The 21,265-nt window shown below is 43.0% G+C and overlaps 1 protein-coding gene across 21 annotated transcripts in view; it reads right to left on the bottom strand.

Moving 5' to 3' along the window:
• Positions 1 to 322: 322 nt before the first annotated feature.
• Positions 323 to 21,265, bottom strand: part of Sh3kbp1 (SH3 domain containing kinase binding protein 1) — a 369,672-nt gene continuing 348,729 nt past the window's right edge. For 16 of the 21 annotated variants that reach the window (XM_087193656.1, XM_021245326.2, XM_004866160.3 and 13 more), the window contains 5 exons: positions 16,163 to 16,272; positions 12,445 to 12,573; positions 7,771 to 8,039; positions 3,825 to 3,888; positions 323 to 2,793 (listed from right to left, as the gene is read on the bottom strand). In XM_087193656.1, the coding sequence (XP_087049782.1) occupies positions 2,752 to 2,793; positions 3,825 to 3,888; positions 7,771 to 8,039; positions 12,445 to 12,573; positions 16,163 to 16,272 (614 nt within the window). In that variant the 3' untranslated portion in view covers positions 323 to 2,751. The remainder of the gene's footprint in view (positions 2,794 to 3,824; positions 3,889 to 7,770; positions 8,040 to 12,444; positions 12,574 to 16,162; positions 16,273 to 21,265) is intronic. The other 5 variants (XM_087193653.1, XM_087193655.1, XM_087193657.1 and 2 more) reach the window with 3 other exon arrangements.

Genomic DNA, 21,265 nt, shown 5'->3' with positions numbered 1-21,265 from the left:
TTAGGGGAGAAAAATTAGGTACTTGAGTGTGCTGCCTAGAGGGCTGCGTATGAATAAAAGTGACTTTACACAATTATTCAGATAACGATAATTTAATGGTTTTACACTAAAAATGGAATGCCTAACTAGCATATTCTGCTTAGATAGGAATGTAAAATTGAACAATTTAAAAAACGGAATCCACAGGCACAGATTTCAATGGATTATTTCATGTGAGTCTAAGGAGTTTTCTATAAGAGCAATCAAATTGTGTAAATTGGAGAAAAGGGGTTTATATTCCAAGAAATCATTCCTCTTGGACCATGACAACTTTGAACAAAAATATTTTTCACAAAATTTCATTTTAATCATTTTCTTTTACAAAGCACAATACTTAAGACTTTTCTAAATACAACTTTAGAAAAATGAAGCAAAAAAATAATCTCCATAGATGCCTGGTCAAGTCCATGCTGAATGCAAAAGAATATTTTTTTTAAAGTGACACTTCCAAGCTTTTCAATATTCTTGAGGGGTCCATTTTGTCAAGAGTAAAGATGATGGCCTTTTGGGCAACGGGTCATCCAGTTCCATGATGCAGAATCCTCCTGCTGGTTAACCCAAGGGGGCAGTAATCAAGCTGGACATGCCAATTTCTCTTTCTACAATCACTTCTCCCTCTATTTATACAAAGGAAGCCAATGGCCTCTATGAGGGGAAAAATCAGCACTCTACATTCCATGTTGCCAGTGCCCCATGAGGGTGCTCCAGCCAATCAATTTAATTATTAACAATCCTATTCTGTATACACATTATATAAAACTATATCATTAGGGGTTTTCTTGATGAGTAAATGAGAAATTCAAACACCAAAGAATTCAATCCTCATTCTTATATTAGGTGTTGGGAAATCTCTGAAGGCTTCATGTTTAACGCAGAAATACTTGGAACAGTCAAGGGATGCAGGAATGTTTTGCACTGCCTCTGGAAACTTGGTGTTCTTGGCCACAAGTACACCAAGACCAAGGCTGCTGAAATGGCAAGATATCCAGAAATGGGGATGGAGGATGTGAGGTTTCTTTCTTTACACACTCCCTTCCCTTAACTGTTTCCACCCAGAAGACCAGGGCCTTAGGGTTCTGTAAATACTGGAAAGGAGGTAAGAGCCTCAAGTAGAAAGGATGAGTTTGCAGCCAAGAGCAAGGCTGGGGAAGTGAGGAGGAAGAGAAAAGAAGTGACACTTATTTGTTATACTTTCAATAATGAATAATAACCTGTGGTGATTTTTGTATCAGTCCTTCGGTGTTATCAATTCTCATTCTTTGTGGTTGTGCAAATCTATTAATGTTCAGTAATTTCACTATAAAACTCAAGAAATAGACAAAGTAGCTGATTAGAAACAAATTAAACATCTTTGGGGGCCATTAAGGGACCACACCCTCCACTTCTACCCCCCGAACAATCTTGCAATACAATATTTTTAGCTAAGGATGAAAAAACAGTCTTACATCGTCTAAGGCTGAACTGTTCATGTACTACAAAGAGAAAGCAGACAAGCAAACATCAGTTTCCTTGGGAAAGAAAAAGCAATTCCATAAATGCAAGAAAGATCCAATGGCTACACTTCAACAAGACCATCCTCCCATTCTCTTGGACCCAAGGAGTTACAAGTGAGCAAGGCAAATGACATTATGTGAATACAGTTTTTAAACAATAACACACACACAGATAACCCAGTGCAGGAAATAACACAACTCCCCCCCCCCATTGTTTTCATTTGCATTTTACTTTTATTTTTATTTTTTTTTCTTTAATAATGCATATTCTGTTCACGCAAAAGGTGCAAAGGACAGGAAGCAGGGGTTTAACTTGGCTGATGAAAAATCAAGCAGGAATGACATTTCTAGTTTCATGAACAACCCCCAAGTAGGAGAAACTAAAAAGTCAGAGCTGGTTCCACAGAGCACATCCAACTTCTCAGCTGTCTTCTCTTAGGACCTTTGGCTAGGGTGAAAGAAGCTGTGAAGACAGTGGCCTCTAGTAGACTTGGATAAGTGGCAGATTTTTATTTCTTTATTTTATTTTATTTTTTTAATCAAGGTAGCTGCATCACAAAAGCTCCAATCAAGAGGGTGGTAAAAAGAAGGCACAGATCATTGCAAATACCAGATTTTCTTTCTCTTTTCGTAAATATACCATCATATATAAGCTAAAATTTCTCTTAGGGTGGCAGGGTCAGCTGGCAGGGGAAGGGACAGGTTGGACCTAAAATTGCATATGTAATAGAATCCTAAAGGGGAACACAAAGTGAGGCAGCTTTCCGCCTGAAGCAAAAGAACAAGATGCTCGTTTCTGACTAGGTGTAGTACAAACACTAGAGGCATCTGTGACAAAACACGATTGAAAAATCATAAAATTATAAACCTTGTAAATGAATAATCTGAAATTACATTAATGGAAAATATCATCAAAGTAGTACCACTATGGACTAAACTGCCTGAGTTTTCGTTTCGCGTGAGATCTCAAGGTAGAAACGCCTTTAGCACAATTTGCTCTAAGTCACAACCAGTGCCAGACCCAGGACTAAACCATGGGGAAGATTCTCCTCTTGGATGGAATTTGTGTTGTGCTATCAAGACTTTTGTGCTAATCTTTCAAACAGGGACATGCTGAGGCAAACCTTTAATCTTTTGGCACAAGATTATTTTGGCTGGGGCAGAAAATTTTGAGTCTTGGACTCAGGATGAATAATGAAACATCTCAGTTATCAAGTGTTCACTTTGATTGAAGAGCTTTCTTTATGTCATTCACTTCCATCTATAAAAGGGAAAAAGAATCAAACAAAACCACAAGGAATTGGTTGGTTTAATAGAGGTTGAAAGGTATTCAAACTTGTCAGTAGAAAGAAAATAATCAACCCGACAATTTTAGAGGTGAAATGAGTGAAATGACATCTGAATGAAGACTCAAAAACAATGAATGTCTGAAATGATATAAACCTGAAGAATAGGCACACAGTCATGATTCACTAGGACATGGTGGACATTTTAATTCTCAGCCTAGTGGGACCCAAAGTTTGTCAAATGTAACAATGATTTGCTTCCTAGCCAGAGGGTAGACCAGTGGTCCTGACATACTGGACTATCTAACAGTGTTGGAAGGCAGCTGTGGCTGGCCGATGGGTGTGTGTGTGTGTGTGTGTGTGTGTGTGTGTGTGTGTCAGCACTCCCAAAATGATAGCAAGTAGTTACCTATCCTTTCTTTAAGCAGCATCTGTCCCAATCACCAGCAATGGAACCAAATGGATGTAAGCTGAAAGGTGACCTTGGTCATCTGGAACACCCATATATTCTTCACCATTTGGTCATGGCAGAGGTGAATCAGAGGCCAGGGGTGTCAGAGCTCAGATGCCCTGGCAGAAGTGACACTGCCATCAGGAAGAAGTAGAGGGATGAAAAGACCAAGTGTGGACAGCTGTGGTCCCCAGAGTCCCAGTGACAACATAACAGAAGCCAGCTGGCAATGGTGCCTCCCCATGCCATGTCATCTGGCAGTTACTGTAATGAGGCCTCCTGAAAACTGGAGGGAGATTTTCACAGAGATGTGTAAGATAAATTCCAAATGAAAAGCCCAACTTGGGGAATGTTTAGTTATCTTCACCTTCCACAAGACTCCTGGAGCTTGGGAAAGTATGCGTAATAAGTCTTTATAACTTAAGAGAATTGTCACAGAAAGCATATATAAATCTGCAAGGAAATAGTCTTTTATTTTTAAAATAAAGATCTGACTCTGCCTCTGCCCTCAAGTGAGCCCAGGACTCATGGGCAGCAGGACCCGGAGGGACTCACCTGCAACCGAAGCCGGATTTTCTTTTCTTCATCCAATTCTGACAGTAACTGCTTAATCTCACGTCTGAAAAGCAAATGGCAATAGAATAAACAAAAGCCCAGATTTCCCCAATAAAAGAAAAGAAACCTCTTATTATCACTAGAGAATCCATGCAACCCTTTTACAAAGAAAATATGGGTCAAACGTATTTGCATTATTACTGCTTATGATTAGTTTCGTACAGAAAGGTTTGTCATTAATTTGAGGTCACCAAAATATGCAGCCATCAAATGGGAGGTCTGAAAATGACCTTTGAGATGCCTTAGCCCAAACTTCTCCCAAAAGAAGAAGATGGAGAAACTAAGGCCCAGAATGGTAGCTTAACTTGCCCAATGACTACACTCCAGGTATCCAGGCTCATATTCTGTCATTTTCCCTCTAACTATTCCTTCATAACAGAATCACTGGTCTTCAAATATAATTACAGAATAATCTTCATTGCATAAATTTTTACCAATCCATAGATGACTTCCTATTGCTATTACTATGTTTTCACTGATCCTCAAAATCTTACAAATAGACCTCAAAACTTGGAGATGAAATAACTGAACCAACAATATAATAATCATGTCTGAAAGCATACACATATTAGGGTTCACAGCCAAATACCTTTTCCAACTTTAAATAATGAAGTGGAACAAAGCTAATCATTTTGCAACATCAGGGATCTATGCTTAGGACACTGCAACTATCCAAACACTGGTCTGAGAGCTGTTTTCCATTTTAAGGTACCAAATACTCCATTCTAGATGTATGTTTCTACAAACTGAGTTGGAAAATCAAAAAACAAAGATTGTGGAAACAGCACAGTAAATACGGTAGCACTGATATGTTTGCTCACGTTCGATGAGCACCTTCATGGTCATTATACTTAGGATAACGTCCTGGCACTACTGTTAACACATTGGCTTATCTGGTATTAACCAGTTGTGATTCACTACTATACATATTATGCACCCATATCTCAGTGGGCACTACTTAAGGCTTAGGAAAGAAGTAGAAGGTGAGATCCTAAAGCAATGGCCCAACCCCAGGAAGACTATGGAAGATAAAGCTTTGAGTGGTCTGGGTCAGGGGGAAATTATTTGGGAAGGTGGTGCAAAGAAAATGTCTAAATTTTGAACTAGTGAAAACAGGTGTAAATTGATAAGGAGGCAGGAAGCCAGGGGAGCTGACAGGGAACAGCCAGGGCAGAGCAGGGAGGTGAGCTGGTCTCTGAATGCAGAGCACATGTGGGGATAAAGAGAGTTGGCAGACTTGAGTTGAATCCTAAAAGGAAAGTGACACTAAGCTAAGGTAGGAGACTGGTGGGGATCTACTGACCTTAGGCATGAAGGCCAGGCTGAGGAAGGCTGGAAGAGACAGGCTTTGGAAAAGAGCCCATTGTGAGGTGTTTATTCAAGGTGACGTTGCCTAGAGAAGGGCTATCCCAACCAACTATCCTCAGGCTTCAAAGTGTAGATGGCTCTCTGCTCAGAGGCATGTTCAGTGGCAAGCTCAGGCCATTTCAGGCATGTAGGTGGTTTCTAGGCACTTCTCAGAGGGTGCAATGGGCCAATGTCCTGGATGCAACTCAATAATGTTTCTGTTCAGAATGCCGAGAACCAATACTCTGGGATGTCCTGGGCCATGAGATCACCATCTGAGCAAAGGAGGCATATTGCTTGGACATAGGTACGAACTTTGGGTACTTAAACCTGTAACCTTCAGAGCCAGAGAGGAGCTTTTTTTTTTAACATAATCTCTCTTGGTTCTTATTTTAGGAGCTAGGTTCTTTAAGGATTAGGGGCAACCTGGCTGGCTCCAGGAAAACCTCTTAAGTTCCATCCTGCCAGTTCTGCATGTTTATCCCACAAGTTTCATCTTCCAGTCAAGAAGTTAGTCCAAGAGGCCCCAATTTTATCTTGAGTAAAACAGAATATGCTTAGAGCCACATTGCTCAAAGCCAAGTCCCACAGAAACCTCTTCCTAGGATGCTCTGGAATAAAAGGGCTCTACAATTAAGTACATTTAGGAAATACTGAATACACTATTCTCTCCATTCTCCCAATGTATAGTGAAGGCCTTCTCAAAGCCTTCAAATTAATTTTGCACAACCCAATTATTCCCAAAGTGTCTGAATGCAAAAACACTTTAGGACCCTGCACTCCTGTAGGGGGAGACAGGTGACAGGGCTTCTGCCAGCCTCAGACTGAGGGCATGACTACAGATCTCTAGCTGGATCTCTCGAACCTCCTGATCCAAGGTCACCAGGTTCCAGAGGATGTTCTGACTAGCCAGGTCACTCCATATGCCTATGAATCAGAATGCTGTTCCCTCTGCTGGAGTGCTCTGCTCTTGGCAATCCTAGATCATCTTTCAAAATTCTTCTCAGGAAATACCGCAAGATGCCTTCTCTGGTTCCCTCAAGAAAGAGCTAACTAATTTCTGAACTCTCTGAGTGTCAGGTTCCTCAGATAAGTGCCAACTACATCTAACCCTTCTCCCGGATTTGCCATTGCAAACAGCATTCCAGATGCTATGGTTTAGATCTAGAACAGTGGTGGTGAACCTATGGCATGTGTGCATTACTTGGCTGTTTGTTATCACTGAAAGCTCTAAAAGCTTCGCTATCACTGATCTAGAATGTCCCCCTCCCAAAGGTTCATTTCAGAGATGGGGCTTTTGGAAGGTGATTGGATCTTGGGGGCACTGTACTCATCAGTGGTTTGATCCACTGAATTGTTCAGAGCTGAATGTGATGTCAGAGATAGGGTCTGCTCGATAGAGGCAGGTCACTGGGGGTGTGACCTGGAAGGGTGTATCACCTCCCCAGCTCCTCCCTTCACTCTGTGCTTCCTGGTCACCATGAAGTGAGCAACTTTCCTCCACTAGACCCTTCTACCATACCCTTCCTGCCTTGGAGCCAGCCAACTGTACAATGAATCCTTTAAAACTTGTGAGCCAAAATAAACCTCTCCTCCTTTAAGTTGTGTGTGTCGGGTATTGTGTCCAGTGACAGGAAAGTGACTAAGACATCAGGTGACATTGATAAATGATATTTATTTTTGCTCACAGGTCCTTCTCCCCACCCAAGCACTCCCTGAGGATGAGAGATGTGAAAAGAATATGTGTGTAGGCCTGAATGGAAAAAGACATCTTAAGTCTCATGCTAAGAACATCCTGTTGAGTGTAAAGTCTCAGTTAAGATTCCCTGTATCTTCTTCAAATGTTGCAGCTCCTCTAAGAAGTGGTATACATACTGCTATACTGTACTTTGGATCTTGAATGTTCCTCAAAGGCTTGTGTGTGAAAGGCTTGGTCACAAGCCTGTGGTGCTATTGCAAGGTGATAGAACCCTTAGAAGATGGGGCCCACTGGAAGGAAGTGGTGCATCCTTGAAGGGTATATTGGGACCCTAGCCCCTTTCTGTTTCTCTTTGCTTCCCAGCTGCTCTGAGGTGAGCAGTTTCCTCCACTACATGCTCCCTACTATGATGTTCTGCCTCTATAGGCCCAACACTAACAGAGCCAAATCATCAGCTGAAACCTTTGACTCTATGATCCAAAATAAACCTTTCCTTCTTGTTTTTTTTCCTGGTACCAGGGATCAAACTCAGGACCTTGTGCTTGGGAGGCAGGTGCGGTGCCACTGAGCTAAATCCCCGGCCCCTACCTTTCCTTCTTATAAGTTGATTTTCTTAGGTATTTGATTTTCTCAGTAACCCAGCTATAAAAACATATAGCATAATTTAAGTATACTTTAAGCCTCTTAGGGTCCTTATTCACTCCGACTGCTACTGCCACCATGAATGGTGAGGCCCAGCTGAACCCCTGGGGCAGTGTAAGACCCAGGATTTCAGAATCAGGCCCCAGCCCCGTGGAAAGCCATCTGTGAGGCTGTTGCAAAAGGTCCCCAGGAACTCACTTCTGCTGGTCCTTCATGGTCTCAATGATGCTCCTCAGCTCACGGACCTGCGCCCTTAGCTCCTCCACAGCTGCCTGGCTGCTGGCTGCAGGCTCCATCTTTGGTTTTCCTTCCATGCCAAATAGAGAAGGGGAGTTGGCTCTATGTCCAGCTGTTCCCAAAGAGGATGACAAGGGGGAGGATACCACTGAGGACAGAGAGGCTGGCCCACCACTGCCTGCTGCCATGGTCCCTGGCTTGGGCGGCAGGGATGCCTTGTTGTCAGACACCTGTGACAAGGGAAGGTGGAGAGGCTTCAGAGCCAGGGATTTATACGCAGTGCTTCACTGTCCCGGTGAGTCAGACCCTCCTTCAACACCCCTGTCCCCGCCTCTCTCCACACACTCCACTCATTTAGTCTTTCATCCATAAGCCACCAAGGGCTGACTTGGTGCAGACATTCTCCTCACCCAAGCATTGCCTATACATATTTTGAATTTGATCTTCTTTCTGAACAAACAGTTCTGGACTGGTTCCATATACACACAGAGATGCCTAATTGCTTGCTAGGCACCATAACCTCTAAAGTAAGCCCTCAGAGAGTGTGGAATACAATAGCATGCAGAGTGCAGATGGACAGACAGACCAACACACTGCAGATAATGGGGAAGACTGAATTAGAGGGAGGAAGCCCAGAGCACCCCAGAAACACATCAAAGGGCCAAGCATCCCAGAGCAAGGGCAGCATGGAGAAGCAGCTGACAGTCTCATGTTGGAGGGGGCCTGAAAAAAGGAGACATGGTTGGAGAAAGAAGCTGGAGGAGGGAAGGCCCTAGGCCAGTGATGGCAAACCTTTTAGAGACCGAGTGCCCAAACTGCAACCCAAAATCCACTTATTTATTGCAAAGTGCCAACACTGCAATTAAATCTGAATACTGAGATGTTCTGGGGTTTTTGTTTTGTTTTGAGACAGGGTCTTGCTATATAGCTCAGGCTGGCCTTGAACTTGTGGCAATCCTCCTGCCTCAGCTTCCAGAGTGCTGGAAGTACAGGTGTGCACCACCATGCCAGACTCTGAGGTTTTAGTTAGAAAAAACAACTCACACACTTGGCTCACATGCTGAAAGAGAGGGCTCTGCATGCCTGCTGTGGCACACATGCCATAGGTTCACCACTGCTCAAGCAAAGACCTAGAGACCAGAAAGCAAAATGCATTAGTGGAAGCAAGGCTAGGTCAGAGGGGCAGGAGAGAGCTAGGGAGAAAAGATAAAGCTGGGAAGGGAGAAGGGGCAGGATGAAAGGGTGAACACGACTGGGTGCTCTACTAATGCTCACTCTGGCTGCAGAGAGGCCTAAGGGATAGCAGGACTGCTGGGAAACTCTTACACAATGAAAGGTAGAAATGGTGAGAAGTCAACTTTGAGAGATACAGCAAAAGCAGGAGCATCTAACAAACAGCACTAAACATCATTCTTGGTGCTGGAGTAGGGAGTGGGCTATATTGATGCAGTCCCTGGTCTTATGGAGTAGACACCTCATGACCAGAGAGATGAGGTCCTGGATAGGCTATAGAGGGTGAAAGAGGAAGTACAGATCAAGAGCCATGGGTGGGGAGGGAAGAACCAGGCATTGACAATGTACCTTTCATGGAAGGAAGACCAGATTGGAGGCCCAGATATTTCTGTTTTACATTGAATTTTAGGAGCTTGAGGGATGGCTAAGGGGATGGTCTAGTGGCACAGCCATCGAAGAAAAGAATGAGCTGGGCCAAAGGAAATGGAAGCCATGAAGAGAAGAGGCCCAATGGTGGAACCTGAGAATTCCTACATGGAAGAGGCAAAGAGCCAAGGGAGAGAGAGCCCCTTGATAACTGGGAAATAATAGTGAGAGAGGAGGTAAAGTGGGACCAGTAGAGGGGCCTGGGTTATGGAAGCCCCCAGAGAAGTTTCCAGAAAGGAAAAAAAAGGTTGGATAATGGGTCAAAGGTGCTGAGAGGAAAATGGGGGAGACCATTTGGTGGTGCAAGGGAGATCAAATCCAGTGGTGGTAGATTGGCTTCTGAATGGGAGGTGAGAAGTGTAGCTAGCAAACTGAAGACTTTCCAGAAACCCAGCCAAGGAAGGAAGATGGGGGAAGATGCGGAAGCCTCAGGAGGAAACAGAATGGAGGAAGGGTTTTGTTTTGGATAGCTCAGCTGAAGATGGGGTACGGAGAGGTGAGAGAGGCCTGACAGATAAACGTCCCGAGGAAGCCAGGAGGGCACAGGGCATGGCACAGTATTGGGTGGGAGGGAAGAGCGGCACTCGGTAGGCCTAGGGAGAAGGCACTGTCAAGGAAATGTGAGTTGGCGGGCAGGTGGGAAGGAGGTGAAGTAGCTGGGTAGAAGCTGGGAGGTGAGGGGATGAGTAACAGGGCAAAAGCTGAGGCCTGGGGTGAAGCTTGGCACTGCAGCCACGGAACTCCCTCCAGCAACAGGCGCCCAGCCGGCCACCCCAGAAGCAGGTGCCAAGGAGGGACTTGGCTGGCATGGCAACAAGGAGGTAGAGTCTGCGTTCAGGCTTTGCGAGAGGCACAGACTGGGCAGAGTGAGCCAAAAGCAGATGGGCCATAATTCCCAGCCTCTCTGCTCTCCTTTTCTCTGCCAAGTTACCATTGAGGAAAAGCACTCTCCGCTGCCAGCAAAAGCACTTCGCCAGCCCGGGCTTTGCTGTTAGTAGGAGTTATAGTACGAGGGAAGAGGGACTGACATTTACGGAGCACTGATCACATGCCGGATGTCGGTTCTACAATTTAAACAGGGATCAACTAGCACAAGCATTTTAGCAAGCAGGAAACTGAGGCTCAGAGGTTGAGTAATTCCCCAAGTCTCAGAGCTAATCACGGACACAACTGTGATTTAGTCCCTTCACTGTCAACTAGATCCCTCAGCCCAGCACTGTGACTGTGGCTGCCTGAGCCTGAAGATTTATGCTCTCCTGTTGTTTTCTTTGCTGATTATCTCTTCCTGGACTTATGCCTTCTATTTGCCATGCCATATCCTTTAGTATCTCTCAGGACCACCAAAGCCCATAACACTAATTGATTTACAAATACTTCTTCGATCAGTACTTCTTTTGGCATTTCCTGTATGACTGGCTCTCCTGGCCCATTTCTGCTAGCAAGTACTTTTTAAGCCCTCACAGAGTGTAGGTCACTACATTCCCTGATCAAATTAGTTCAAGTGGAATTTCTAGAAGCAATGAAAAACACAATCTGACAACTCCTGGGAAGTAAAACAGGCTGAAAACAGAAGTGTTAAATTAGAAACATGAAAAGCCACTTGCCACCAGTAGATGTCACTGTAGAGACACCCCAGGGATGCCAATGAAAGGGAAACTATAAGGTATACCTATGGTCATCTGAAAAAAACAGTCTAAATCCAGTTTCAGTAAATGGAATCCTTTATAAAGGAAAAATGCTTTGGTTTTATGGATAATTAAAATTGATCTGTTTTATAGGATCCTATTTTGTTTACTGTATCAGTTTTTTTTTTTTTGGTACCAGGAATCGAACTCGGGTCCTTCCACTTTTGAGGCAGGCAGCGGAACCACTGAGCTAAATCCTCGGCCCTTGTATCAGATTTTTAAGAAAAATCTATGTATGCAAATTCTTAAATCTGTAAGAAGAAAAATCTCACATACTCTTTGATTTTTTTGTACTAATTTCTGCTTCAAATAGCTATAGTTTTCTGCTTTTAGGCAGAAAGAAATTGCTAATGTTCTGGAAAAAATTTAAATTGATTGAGTTTACTTAATAGGAGGAAAATGGAATTTTTAAATCTTGGTTCATATTCATAGGAAGAATAAAATTTATATATGGTGTTTCCTCTGCAAAAGTTGCATGTGGAAGCCAAACAATGTCTTTCTTTTTCCGTTCTGGGGACTGAATCCAGTCCTTGCCCATGCTACTACACTATGCAAGTGATCTACCACTGAGCCACACCCCAAGCCTCCTCTCCTTTTGTTTGAGACAGGGTCTTGCTATGTTGCCTAGGCTAGTTCCCAACTCCTGGGCTCAAGCGATTCCCTTGCTTCAGCCTCCTGAGTAGGTGGGACTAGAGGTCAGTGCCACTATACCCAGCAACGATACCTTTTTTGTCTCTCTCAAATAAATAAGCTAAAGTAGCTATACTATCCCCTGGGCATGCAAGGAAATTAAAATCTTTTACACTATGAATTTATAGAATATGAATCCAAATCAGCTTTTCTTTAAAAGACCATATTAGTTATTCATATTTATGATCTCCCAATCATAATTTTTGGCAAACTTTCAACATGAAAGACAAGATCTGTGAGGAGAGGCCACAGCATTTAATATATTGAAGGGTAGTCTCTCTAGACATTTCAAGGCCTTTTAAGTTGTTTCGGCTGTGTGGGTTGTGGGGGTGTGCGGTGGGGTGTGAGGACATTTGTGCCTATGTGTGTGACAGCATGAAGAAGAGAAAACATGGGAAATAAGCAAGTTAATTTGTGGCTCAGGGATTCTGCTCCGTTTTGGAGACTCTGCAATAGGTCTCAGGGACTTGATGACTAAAGTAATCACTGTCACTAAATAATGACAAACACCTGCATTGTCTGTATATCCTTGTTTGGTTTATAACCCCTGTTAATGCATGCATGGAAGGGCAGGGACACCTCGCCCTGGCTGGTCACTCACTTGGGATATGGTAACAGTCTTTGAAGTCTTCTTGGATACGTCTAGTCCTCTGTGCGCAAGCGAAATGTGTTCCTCTTTATCTTCTTCAGGACTTGGGGAGTCAAAGATATCGGGGCTTGAAAGGGAGGACTGGATAAAGCCAAAAGAAAATGCTTTCGTCAGAATCATACCTTGGGTGACACAGCTTCTGTTAATACAATGCCGTATGCTTCTCAAAGCACTTGACACTTCTAGTTTGTCTGTCTCCTCACTAAAACCTGCTGAGGCAGAAAGTGTGCTATTATCTGTGTACTAGAGATCATCACACATCTGGTTAGTGGTAAGACTGGGACCAAGAAGCAAGGTTTCCTAAACCAGGGATATTTCCCTACTTCCCATCAACCACTACATCCATGCAAGGATCCATTGTCCATTCTTTCTTGCTCCCTCCCTCCCTTCTCTCTTTCGCTACTGTGTGCCCAGCACTGAGCTTGGTACTGCAGACCTAACGATAACATGCTACAGATGGTCCCTGCCCTTTATAGGGCTGGCAATCTGGTGGGAAGAGCACATAGTCAACAGGAAGCTGCCTCTCCTCCTCTGCTCCTTCATTCCCTCATTTTTCTTGACCTCTTTCGAAGATCACAAAATCTGCTGCACACTGAAGTGCCCTAAAGGACTTGGCTGAAGGAGACCATTTCTAAACACAAGGGACCACCAAGTCCATGGTCTGGTAAGGAGCTTTTCCTCAGCCTGAAAGCACAGCCCTGCCTGCTAATGCAACAAGTTCACCTTTCCTTTGGTACCTGCTGCCAAGTCTCTACCCTTGTTACTGCTGTCAGCCAACATTCACTTTGGAGTCTGTATTTGCAAAGCATATTTACAGAACAGAGGCATCTTTAGGTAAAATATGCAATGCACCCTGTCCTTTCTCCTTACTGTGAAGATAAAAAAGTTTAATCAATGGGGACCAATTCACCAGAATTGACTTGGTCAGAAATGAATCCTGAACTAGAATATCTCTATTTTAGAACAAAGCAAATGAAAATAAGAGTTTCCAGAACAAGGAATCCTCTTTAATAAGGAATCTTCCAGAGATATCTTGGGCCTTATTCCTCTGCCTTCAACTCTAGTGGTAGAACAATAGTCCTTTTTAGAACCATCATTTGATGTCATTATGGAAAAATTATACCCACAAATATTGTTTATTTTCTTGTGTCTACTTACTAAAGCAGAAACCTAATATATTTTAGGGAATTTTTCAACAAAGTTTTTGCTTAATAAGAGATCTTATTTGTTAATCATCATTTGACCTGAAAATTCAATTACCTAAAATAGCATCCCCTCCCCCCACTAAGCTTTCTTATTAATCTAGGTTTAACTGCTTAACCACCGTGCAATGCCTGGATCCTTTCATTTTGTGATTTTATTCAAAAAGCCTGTTTCCTTCTACACAACTTATGTTGCATGAGCTGCCAGTCACAGCTTTCTCTTTGTATTCTATAAACATAAATAGCTTCAATTAGGGTGACTGGCCCCAAGCAGGAGAATTGGGATTGGCTTGTTTCCTCATTCTTCCCAGTGGCATTTTAGAAATTATGTCCTTATCCATTAATCCTATTTTGCTATTTAAAAACCTCAGGTACTAACTGCAAGAAAGTAAATAGGAATTCAGTGTACACATCCAAATGGAGATGGATGGAACTGAAGGGAAGGGAGTATGGTCATTATACTCCATTAAAGCACAAATGTATCCCGTTGTTGTAAGTCTGCCAAAAAAAAATAACTTCCTATAATAAATATAAAAATAAAAAAGAAAAATAAATAAAAATTAAAAATAAAAAAGAACTCCCTTCAAGTCACTGTGCCATAAGCTTCCTGCAGATAGTGACTGTGTACTTCTCATTCCCAGCTGTATCGTTGGTAGCTGGCAAGGTACATGTAACTATTCAGTCCACAGGGGATAAATGTCTACAAACATTTGTCAAGTGAATGAATAACCATACAGCCTAAAATCAGGGCGAAGATGAGATGCTTTTACTTGATCCCCCAAATACACACAAACTCCCAGGCATGGGGTACATATATCTAGGGGGTGATGATAATTTGAACCTCTGCATTTAATTTTACCACAAGACCCTCTAAACCTTGAAAAGACAGGAAGAATTTGGAAGGAAAATAAAAATGATGAAGGATATACAGAGAAGATGTAAGAGGTACGACTGAGAACCCAAAATGTAGAGATGCTAAGAATCAATGAAATAGGTTGTGTTATATGTGCATGTTGGGGTGGAGTGCTGACAGAGAGGACAAACAGAAAGAAGGCAGCGTTGTCACAGAACTCTACAGAAGAGTGAAAAAGGAAGCCACCTTTTGAAGTCTTTCTCTCAAAGGTGTCATCACAGAGGTTTGTTTCATAGAAAGAAGAAAAACAGGATGATTCAAACCATACTTCCAGACTCAGCAGATATGAGAGAAGAGGCTCATAAATCCCTGATGTATCTGAATGGAGCTCATAAAGCCTTAGAGCTAAGCTGCCAGGACAAGGCAAGATGATAGATGATAGATAGATAGACAGACAGACAGACAGATAGGTAAAATGAACAAATGAACGAATGTACAAACACTGCTTGTGGAAGGCAAATTTAACCTTTGTGGAGGGGACATATCCAAATTATGACAAAAGCAAAGCATGCATTTTCCTTTGACCCATTTTCAGAAAGTTTTACCTAAGTGAATAATTTTGGAACAACATCTAATTTTTCTGCAGTGACATTCCCTTGAGTGTTGTTTATAATGAAGAACTGGAAACAACACAATATTTAATAATAGCAGTAACTAGATAAACTCTCATATACTGGCACTCACACATTAGAACAGTAGGCAGGTATTACATGTGTTGTTCTGGAAGAATAGGTAATGACTGGGGAGAAAGGTATACAGTATAAGGAGAAAAGGCAAATTCCAAAACAATTTACCACAATGTACCACTATGTGATCCCACTTTTGAAGAAATCATTTTTTATATACAAATATAAACTTTTAAAAAGCTAAAGATGTACAGCAAGAAGTTAACATTCTTTACTGTGGGAGCAGGATTACAGGTAACTTACTTCTTCATGCATTGCGATGTTCAAGTCTGGTATAATAAATGTGTAATGGGTTTGCAATAACAAGTTAGTCAAAATGTCCCAAACAAAAAATTCTACGCATTATCACAAATATTCTGATTGGTCTCTTCTACACGATCAGCTATTCATAAGTTTAAAAACACCACCCTGAAGGTCTGAGGGGAGTTATATGGAGGGGAGCAGATGATGGGGCTTGGGGAGATAAAGGCCCCTGCCTGGAGCCTTTTAGGGACAGATCATTATTGAGTAAAGTTTTGTCTTGTTTAATCAACCAAACTAACCTCTCTCTCCTTTTCCTACCATAAAACATGACATTTTTTGTCTTACCGATTTCATTTCAGGTTCAAACAAGAATCAGTCTAGAAGGAAAGAGAAAATGGGAAGAGGGAGTGCCATCCTGGTGGCAGAAACACAAAAAACAAATAGAAAGAAATATTTCTTGCTTAAGAAGACTCTCAAATCACAGTTAGTTGGCAGTGTATCTCTTGGCCTCCCTCTCCTGGAGTGTCTCCAATTGGCCACTTGAAGAAGAGTTCTTGGCTAGAATCTCAAACTTTCCTGCTTTTCAGCTGTAGAGAAATAAGGAGACTTGATGAGGAGACACTTACAGATGTGAGCGACTGGGATGGAGGCCGCCTCCCCGTAGCTTTTGGCCTGCTCGTGGTTGGGTGACTGAGTTTCTCAGTAGATGACACCACGGAGTCAAAACCTTCTAGGTCTACAACAAAAATAAAACCAATTTCTAAGAGCAAAAATAGGAGTGAGAAAAGTTTCTTATGTCACAAGCACCTTGTTTTCTTAATAATCATCCTTTCCATCTGAATCACAGTTTATCTTTTTCTAAGGCCATTTACATCCTTTGGTCATTCAGTAAAGGTGGCCCAAACTGAATGAAATAATAATTTCCTTCTCTGTTTAACAAGCTAGCAAGCAGGAGACAGAAACATGGTTTTTCTTTTTCCATAAATCTTTTAAAAGCTACAGAAAAAGGATTAAAGGAAGAATCTTTTTTCTTCCATGAATCCAAGTCCATTTTAGTAGATAAAACATTCTTGCTGTCTTGACACAAAAGGTAGTTGTTACAAGGTACAACAGCCATGGGCAAGAGTATGCCGGTCATCAATTCCAAAAGACAAAAAGAGAGGGCAGGCTCCTCCTGTGTGTGTGTGCAATAGTCTGGTCATTTGCCTTAATGTCAGACTGTAAACTCCCTAGAGAAGGGGACAAACTTTTCCAAATAACTCACAGAGCCCAGCCCAACTGTGCTTCCAGAGTCTCCTTGGGGGAGACATTAACTTCTTTGGTCATCAACTTGTCCATTCATTTACTCCACTGTTATTGAGACATTACTCTGTGTCACATGCCACATGGAGCGCTAGATAATGAAGCTGTACCAGGAAACACAGCAGACATGGGCCCTGCCCTCAGACAGCTTACACTGATGCTGAGAAGAATGGAAAATCGTATGGATGTCTGATATGTGTCTGGAGGAGGAAAGCGTCTGCCTTTACTTTGTCACCCTCTTCAATGAATGATCAGGCCAAGGGGCTACCTGGTTCCGTGAAGTTCTGTGGATTTAAAAACCTAGAGTGGATGTGTGGGCTTGCTCAAAGGAATGGTTGGGAGAAAGAGCCCAATCCTGAGCACCAGTATTGCTTGTGACTAGGGCAACACCATTTCTTCCTGACAAGTAAATAGTTTTTTGAATGCCACAGCAGGAGGTACTTCCCCAAACCATTTCCCATTCTCCCTTCTAACAGACTCCCAGTTTTGTTCAGGACAATATGTGGAGTCCTTGTTTGTGACTGGTCCAGAGGCAGCTATGTAGCCCAATTTAGATCAGTGAGAAATTAAGAAAAGTCTACTAAGAGCCTCTGTGTGCATGTGTTTGTGGGTTTGTGGGGGTGGGTGGTGGGTAGAAGGCCTCTTGTGTTATTGGCATTCTTCTTTCCTGCTTGGGAAGCCATTGTGTAAGTACAGGGTGCCTGGTGCTATGGCAGCCATCTCAGGACCATGAAGGAAGGGAGGGAAGGCATGACGGATGGTTTTAGAGATCTTGAGGGTAACAGAGCAGGAAAATGGAGATATTGTAGCTTGAGTGACTGTCAACCCCAATGATTTTCCCACCGACCCTGGAATGAGCGAGTATCCAGACTTTTTGTCATGGGAAATTAACAAGTCCCTGTTATTTTAGCCAATTTTAATCAGATATTCTGTATCTGTAGCTGAAAGCATCCTGTCTTAACTGCAAATATGCTGGATCAAGGTAGAAAAGTTAAAATTATGCAGCCCCCCTACCTGGGGGAGAACTTTTTACTGATGGTTGTACAACATATGTTCCAGTCATGTAACAGCTTTATTCTATTAAGGTACAGGCAGGTGTTATCTGCAAACTATCTCCTTTAGTGGACTATGCAAAACAACCAAAAGTCACTAGTCAAGAGAAGCCATTAAATTATACCAGGGATTATATTACCTGACATCATTCTAGTACCTGGTGAATGAATAATTATTCTATTACTCTATTAACCGGGCAAGACAAGTATAATCAAAGGTTAACCATTTGCAAAGAGGACGCAGAGCAAAACATCAGTGGTCCTCTGAAGTCCAGTGGAAACTGATCAGCACTTAGCACCTGAGGAGCTCATAAAGGGCCCTGCCCTCCAGATGGCTCAGCAGGGTGCCAGGAGGATCCTGGGCCAGGAGTAGGCAAAGATCCTCACAGCTGGGATGTACACTATGAGAGCCAACTGCCTGGGCTGGTCCTCTCAGAGGCCTTTCCTTTAAACAATCTTATTTTCCTAAAAGGCTGCCCTGCAGACTCTACCCTAGGACTCACCTCTACCAATTCCCTCTTGTCTGAAATGCAAACTCTACCTTATACTCCAGGACTGACGCAAAAAGCCATTACTTGATATTAATATCCCCTCAGTTAATCTTCTTAAATCATTTTCTTCTCCAATCCAAAAGCAACACATGGTCAATGCATAATTTTTTAAAAAAACTGTAACAAAAGAAAGTCAACTATAATCTTACCCCATTAGGACAATCACTGTTCATATGTCAATATATTTTCCTCCAGGCTTTAAAAAAATAAGCAGACACTGTAGCACATATTATATGTAATACTGCATGCTGCTTGTTTCACTGAACCATGTATGCCATGTCTCTAAATCTTCTTCATAGATATTTTGATTGCTGTATAATCTTCTGTGGCACTGTGATTTATTATTTATTTCCCCAACCCCCTATTGGATAATTAGCCTCCAAATAATTCCTGCTTTGTTATAGTTTAGATGTAAAATATCACCCAAAAGGCTCATGGGTTCAGAGATGGGCCCTAGAGAGGTGCTCACCTCACCAACTGATGAGTTCACAGCTGAATGAGCTATTAGGAGATGGGGCCTATGTGGAGGACATAGGTCACTGCAGGTGTGCTACTGTAGGGTATTTTTGGTCTCTAGCCCCTTCTGGGGGTGAGTCAATCAGGTTCTCTCCCTTACTCCCACTCTGCTATGAGTTGAGCAGCTTTTCTCTACTACATGCTTTCTACTGTGATGTTCTGCTTTACCACAGGCCCATAGCAAAGCAACCAGCCAATCATGAACAGAAACTTCTGAAACTGTGAGCTAAAATAAACTTTTCTTCCTTTAAATCATTTATGTTAAGTATTTTGTTATAGTGATAGGAAGCTAACACCCCTCCCAATACCTGCTACTGTAGAAAAGAGGGGCACAAGTATTCTTCCAGGCACTCTACATACAATGAGTTTAGCAGGTTATCCATGTCGATCCTCATTAGCTCTGGAAAAAGGGAATAAGGCCCAGGACAGGGTGCTTTGCTGGTCGATGGTGGAGGTGGTTAGGGTGGGCACAACGAAGAGAAAGTCTAGGGGAATAGAGACAGAACACCAAACTGAGAAGCAGATGCTGAGCAGACAGGTAGGGGAGGAGGTGAAAAAGAAGGCTGTTAAAAGTTCCAACAAACAGGCCATTGCCAAGAGACTTGGCTGGGAGCTCCTGGAGCTGAACTGGACAATACCTATAGCATCACCCTGTCCAGGAAACTAAAACAAGCCCTGGTGGCAATATCTTAGCAGGGTGAAGTGATTAAAGAACAACTAAAGGCTAATTAACTCTGCTTCTCCACCTTGGCTGCACAGCAGATTCACCTGCACAATTTTTTAAAAGTCCAAACACTTCATCCTTAGATTCCACGCTGAGGCCTGACTCTATTGGTCTGGGAGGCAGCCTGGGCATGGGTAAGGTTTCAGCCTCCCCACCTGATATGAACATACAGCAAAGTGTGAGCAACACTAGTCTAGCAGAGGCTGCAGGCAGAGGGGTAAGGAAGGATTTGATGAAGAGAAGTAGAGGAGCAACTGGGTTGTGCCCAGTGAGAAGAGGGCCTCCTGGGAGAAGTTGTGGGGAGTAAATCTCACCATCACTCCAATGCAAGGTGAGTGCTGGCCTGATTTTAGGGGTAAGAGACGCTGGAGGGCTTGATGAAAGAGATGGCCAAAGCCTCAGATAATTGCTGACAGGTCACACACACACACACACACACACACACACACACTGCAGCTGGAGAGAAAAGGCAGAGGGAGAAGTGACCTAGTATATGGAGAATAAAATGGGAGAGGAGTACCAGAGTGAGGGGAGCATATGGAACAGCCTCAGGCCCACCTTGGAATGGATTTGGCATGTCCACTAGCACGCAGGGATGGCCAAGTTCACACAAGGAAACTTTAGCGGCAACTCTAAGAAGGATACCATCTTCACTCCCCATCCACTCTCCTCAGCCCACTGAAATAATTAAGTCCACCTGGGAGCTTAGGGTTTGACATTTGAGGTGGCAGTCTGTAATGAATTGTGCTTCAGAATGACTCAGAGGCATGTGCCTGTCATATGCACTTAGGCTGTGAGCCCCAGGAGGACAGGAACTTATCTCTGTGTTCTCAAAGTCTAGCACATTCCTGGGAAAACCATGTTTGATATGCTGTGAGCAAAGGAACAAGCAAATGAAGAAACTGTCTCAAGGAAGCATTCTTACTTCAGGATTGTTGCTTAGAGAGGTGGCTCCTAGCAGGATATGAAGTAGCTGCTGCAGGGCAGAAGGTGGCATTCTGTGCCATAGCTGCAGAAAGCTTGGCTGGCCCATTTCTCTTCATTGGCCAAGGTCTGCATTTAAAACACCTATGCGCATTGGAGCCTGGCTACACTTAGCAAGCATTTCCATGACTGAGAAGACTGTCTCATTTCTGCCACTCAAGAGGAAGAAGGGGGTCACAGTCCCTCAGGGAGAGCCACTCTTTGCCTTTTAATGCACATTTCAGACAATTTTAACTTTCTAGAGTTTTCTTCTTTTTTCTTTTGGTTTTTTGATACAGGGTCTCACTGTGTAGTTTAGGCTGGCCTTGAACTCATTATGTAGCCCAGGCTGGCCTCAAACTCATGGCGATCCTCCTGCCTCAGCCTCCTGAGATTATAGGCTGGGATTATAGGCATGCGCCACCACATCCGTCAACTCTCTATAGTTTTAGCTTGTAAAGAGTACTTTTTTTGAAACAGCAACAAAATCAAAGTGCCATAAAGAAAAAGATGCACCAAGGATGAGGTCACTGGCTGAAAAGGGAACCTCAGGTCACCCTGTGATACTTCCACTGACTGCAACCTGCAACATACTTCTGCTTCCTGCCAGTGAAGAGGACA

This window comes from Heterocephalus glaber, unplaced genomic scaffold, assembly GCF_053883595.1.
Source record: "Heterocephalus glaber isolate CG9 unplaced genomic scaffold, H.glaber_assembly_v1.0 deba00001594, whole genome shotgun sequence".
Classification (NCBI taxonomy): Eukaryota; Metazoa; Chordata; class Mammalia; order Rodentia; family Bathyergidae; genus Heterocephalus; species Heterocephalus glaber.
The sequence above is the reverse complement of the archived record's forward strand: the minus strand, read 5'-3'. Positions and strand labels throughout refer to the sequence as shown.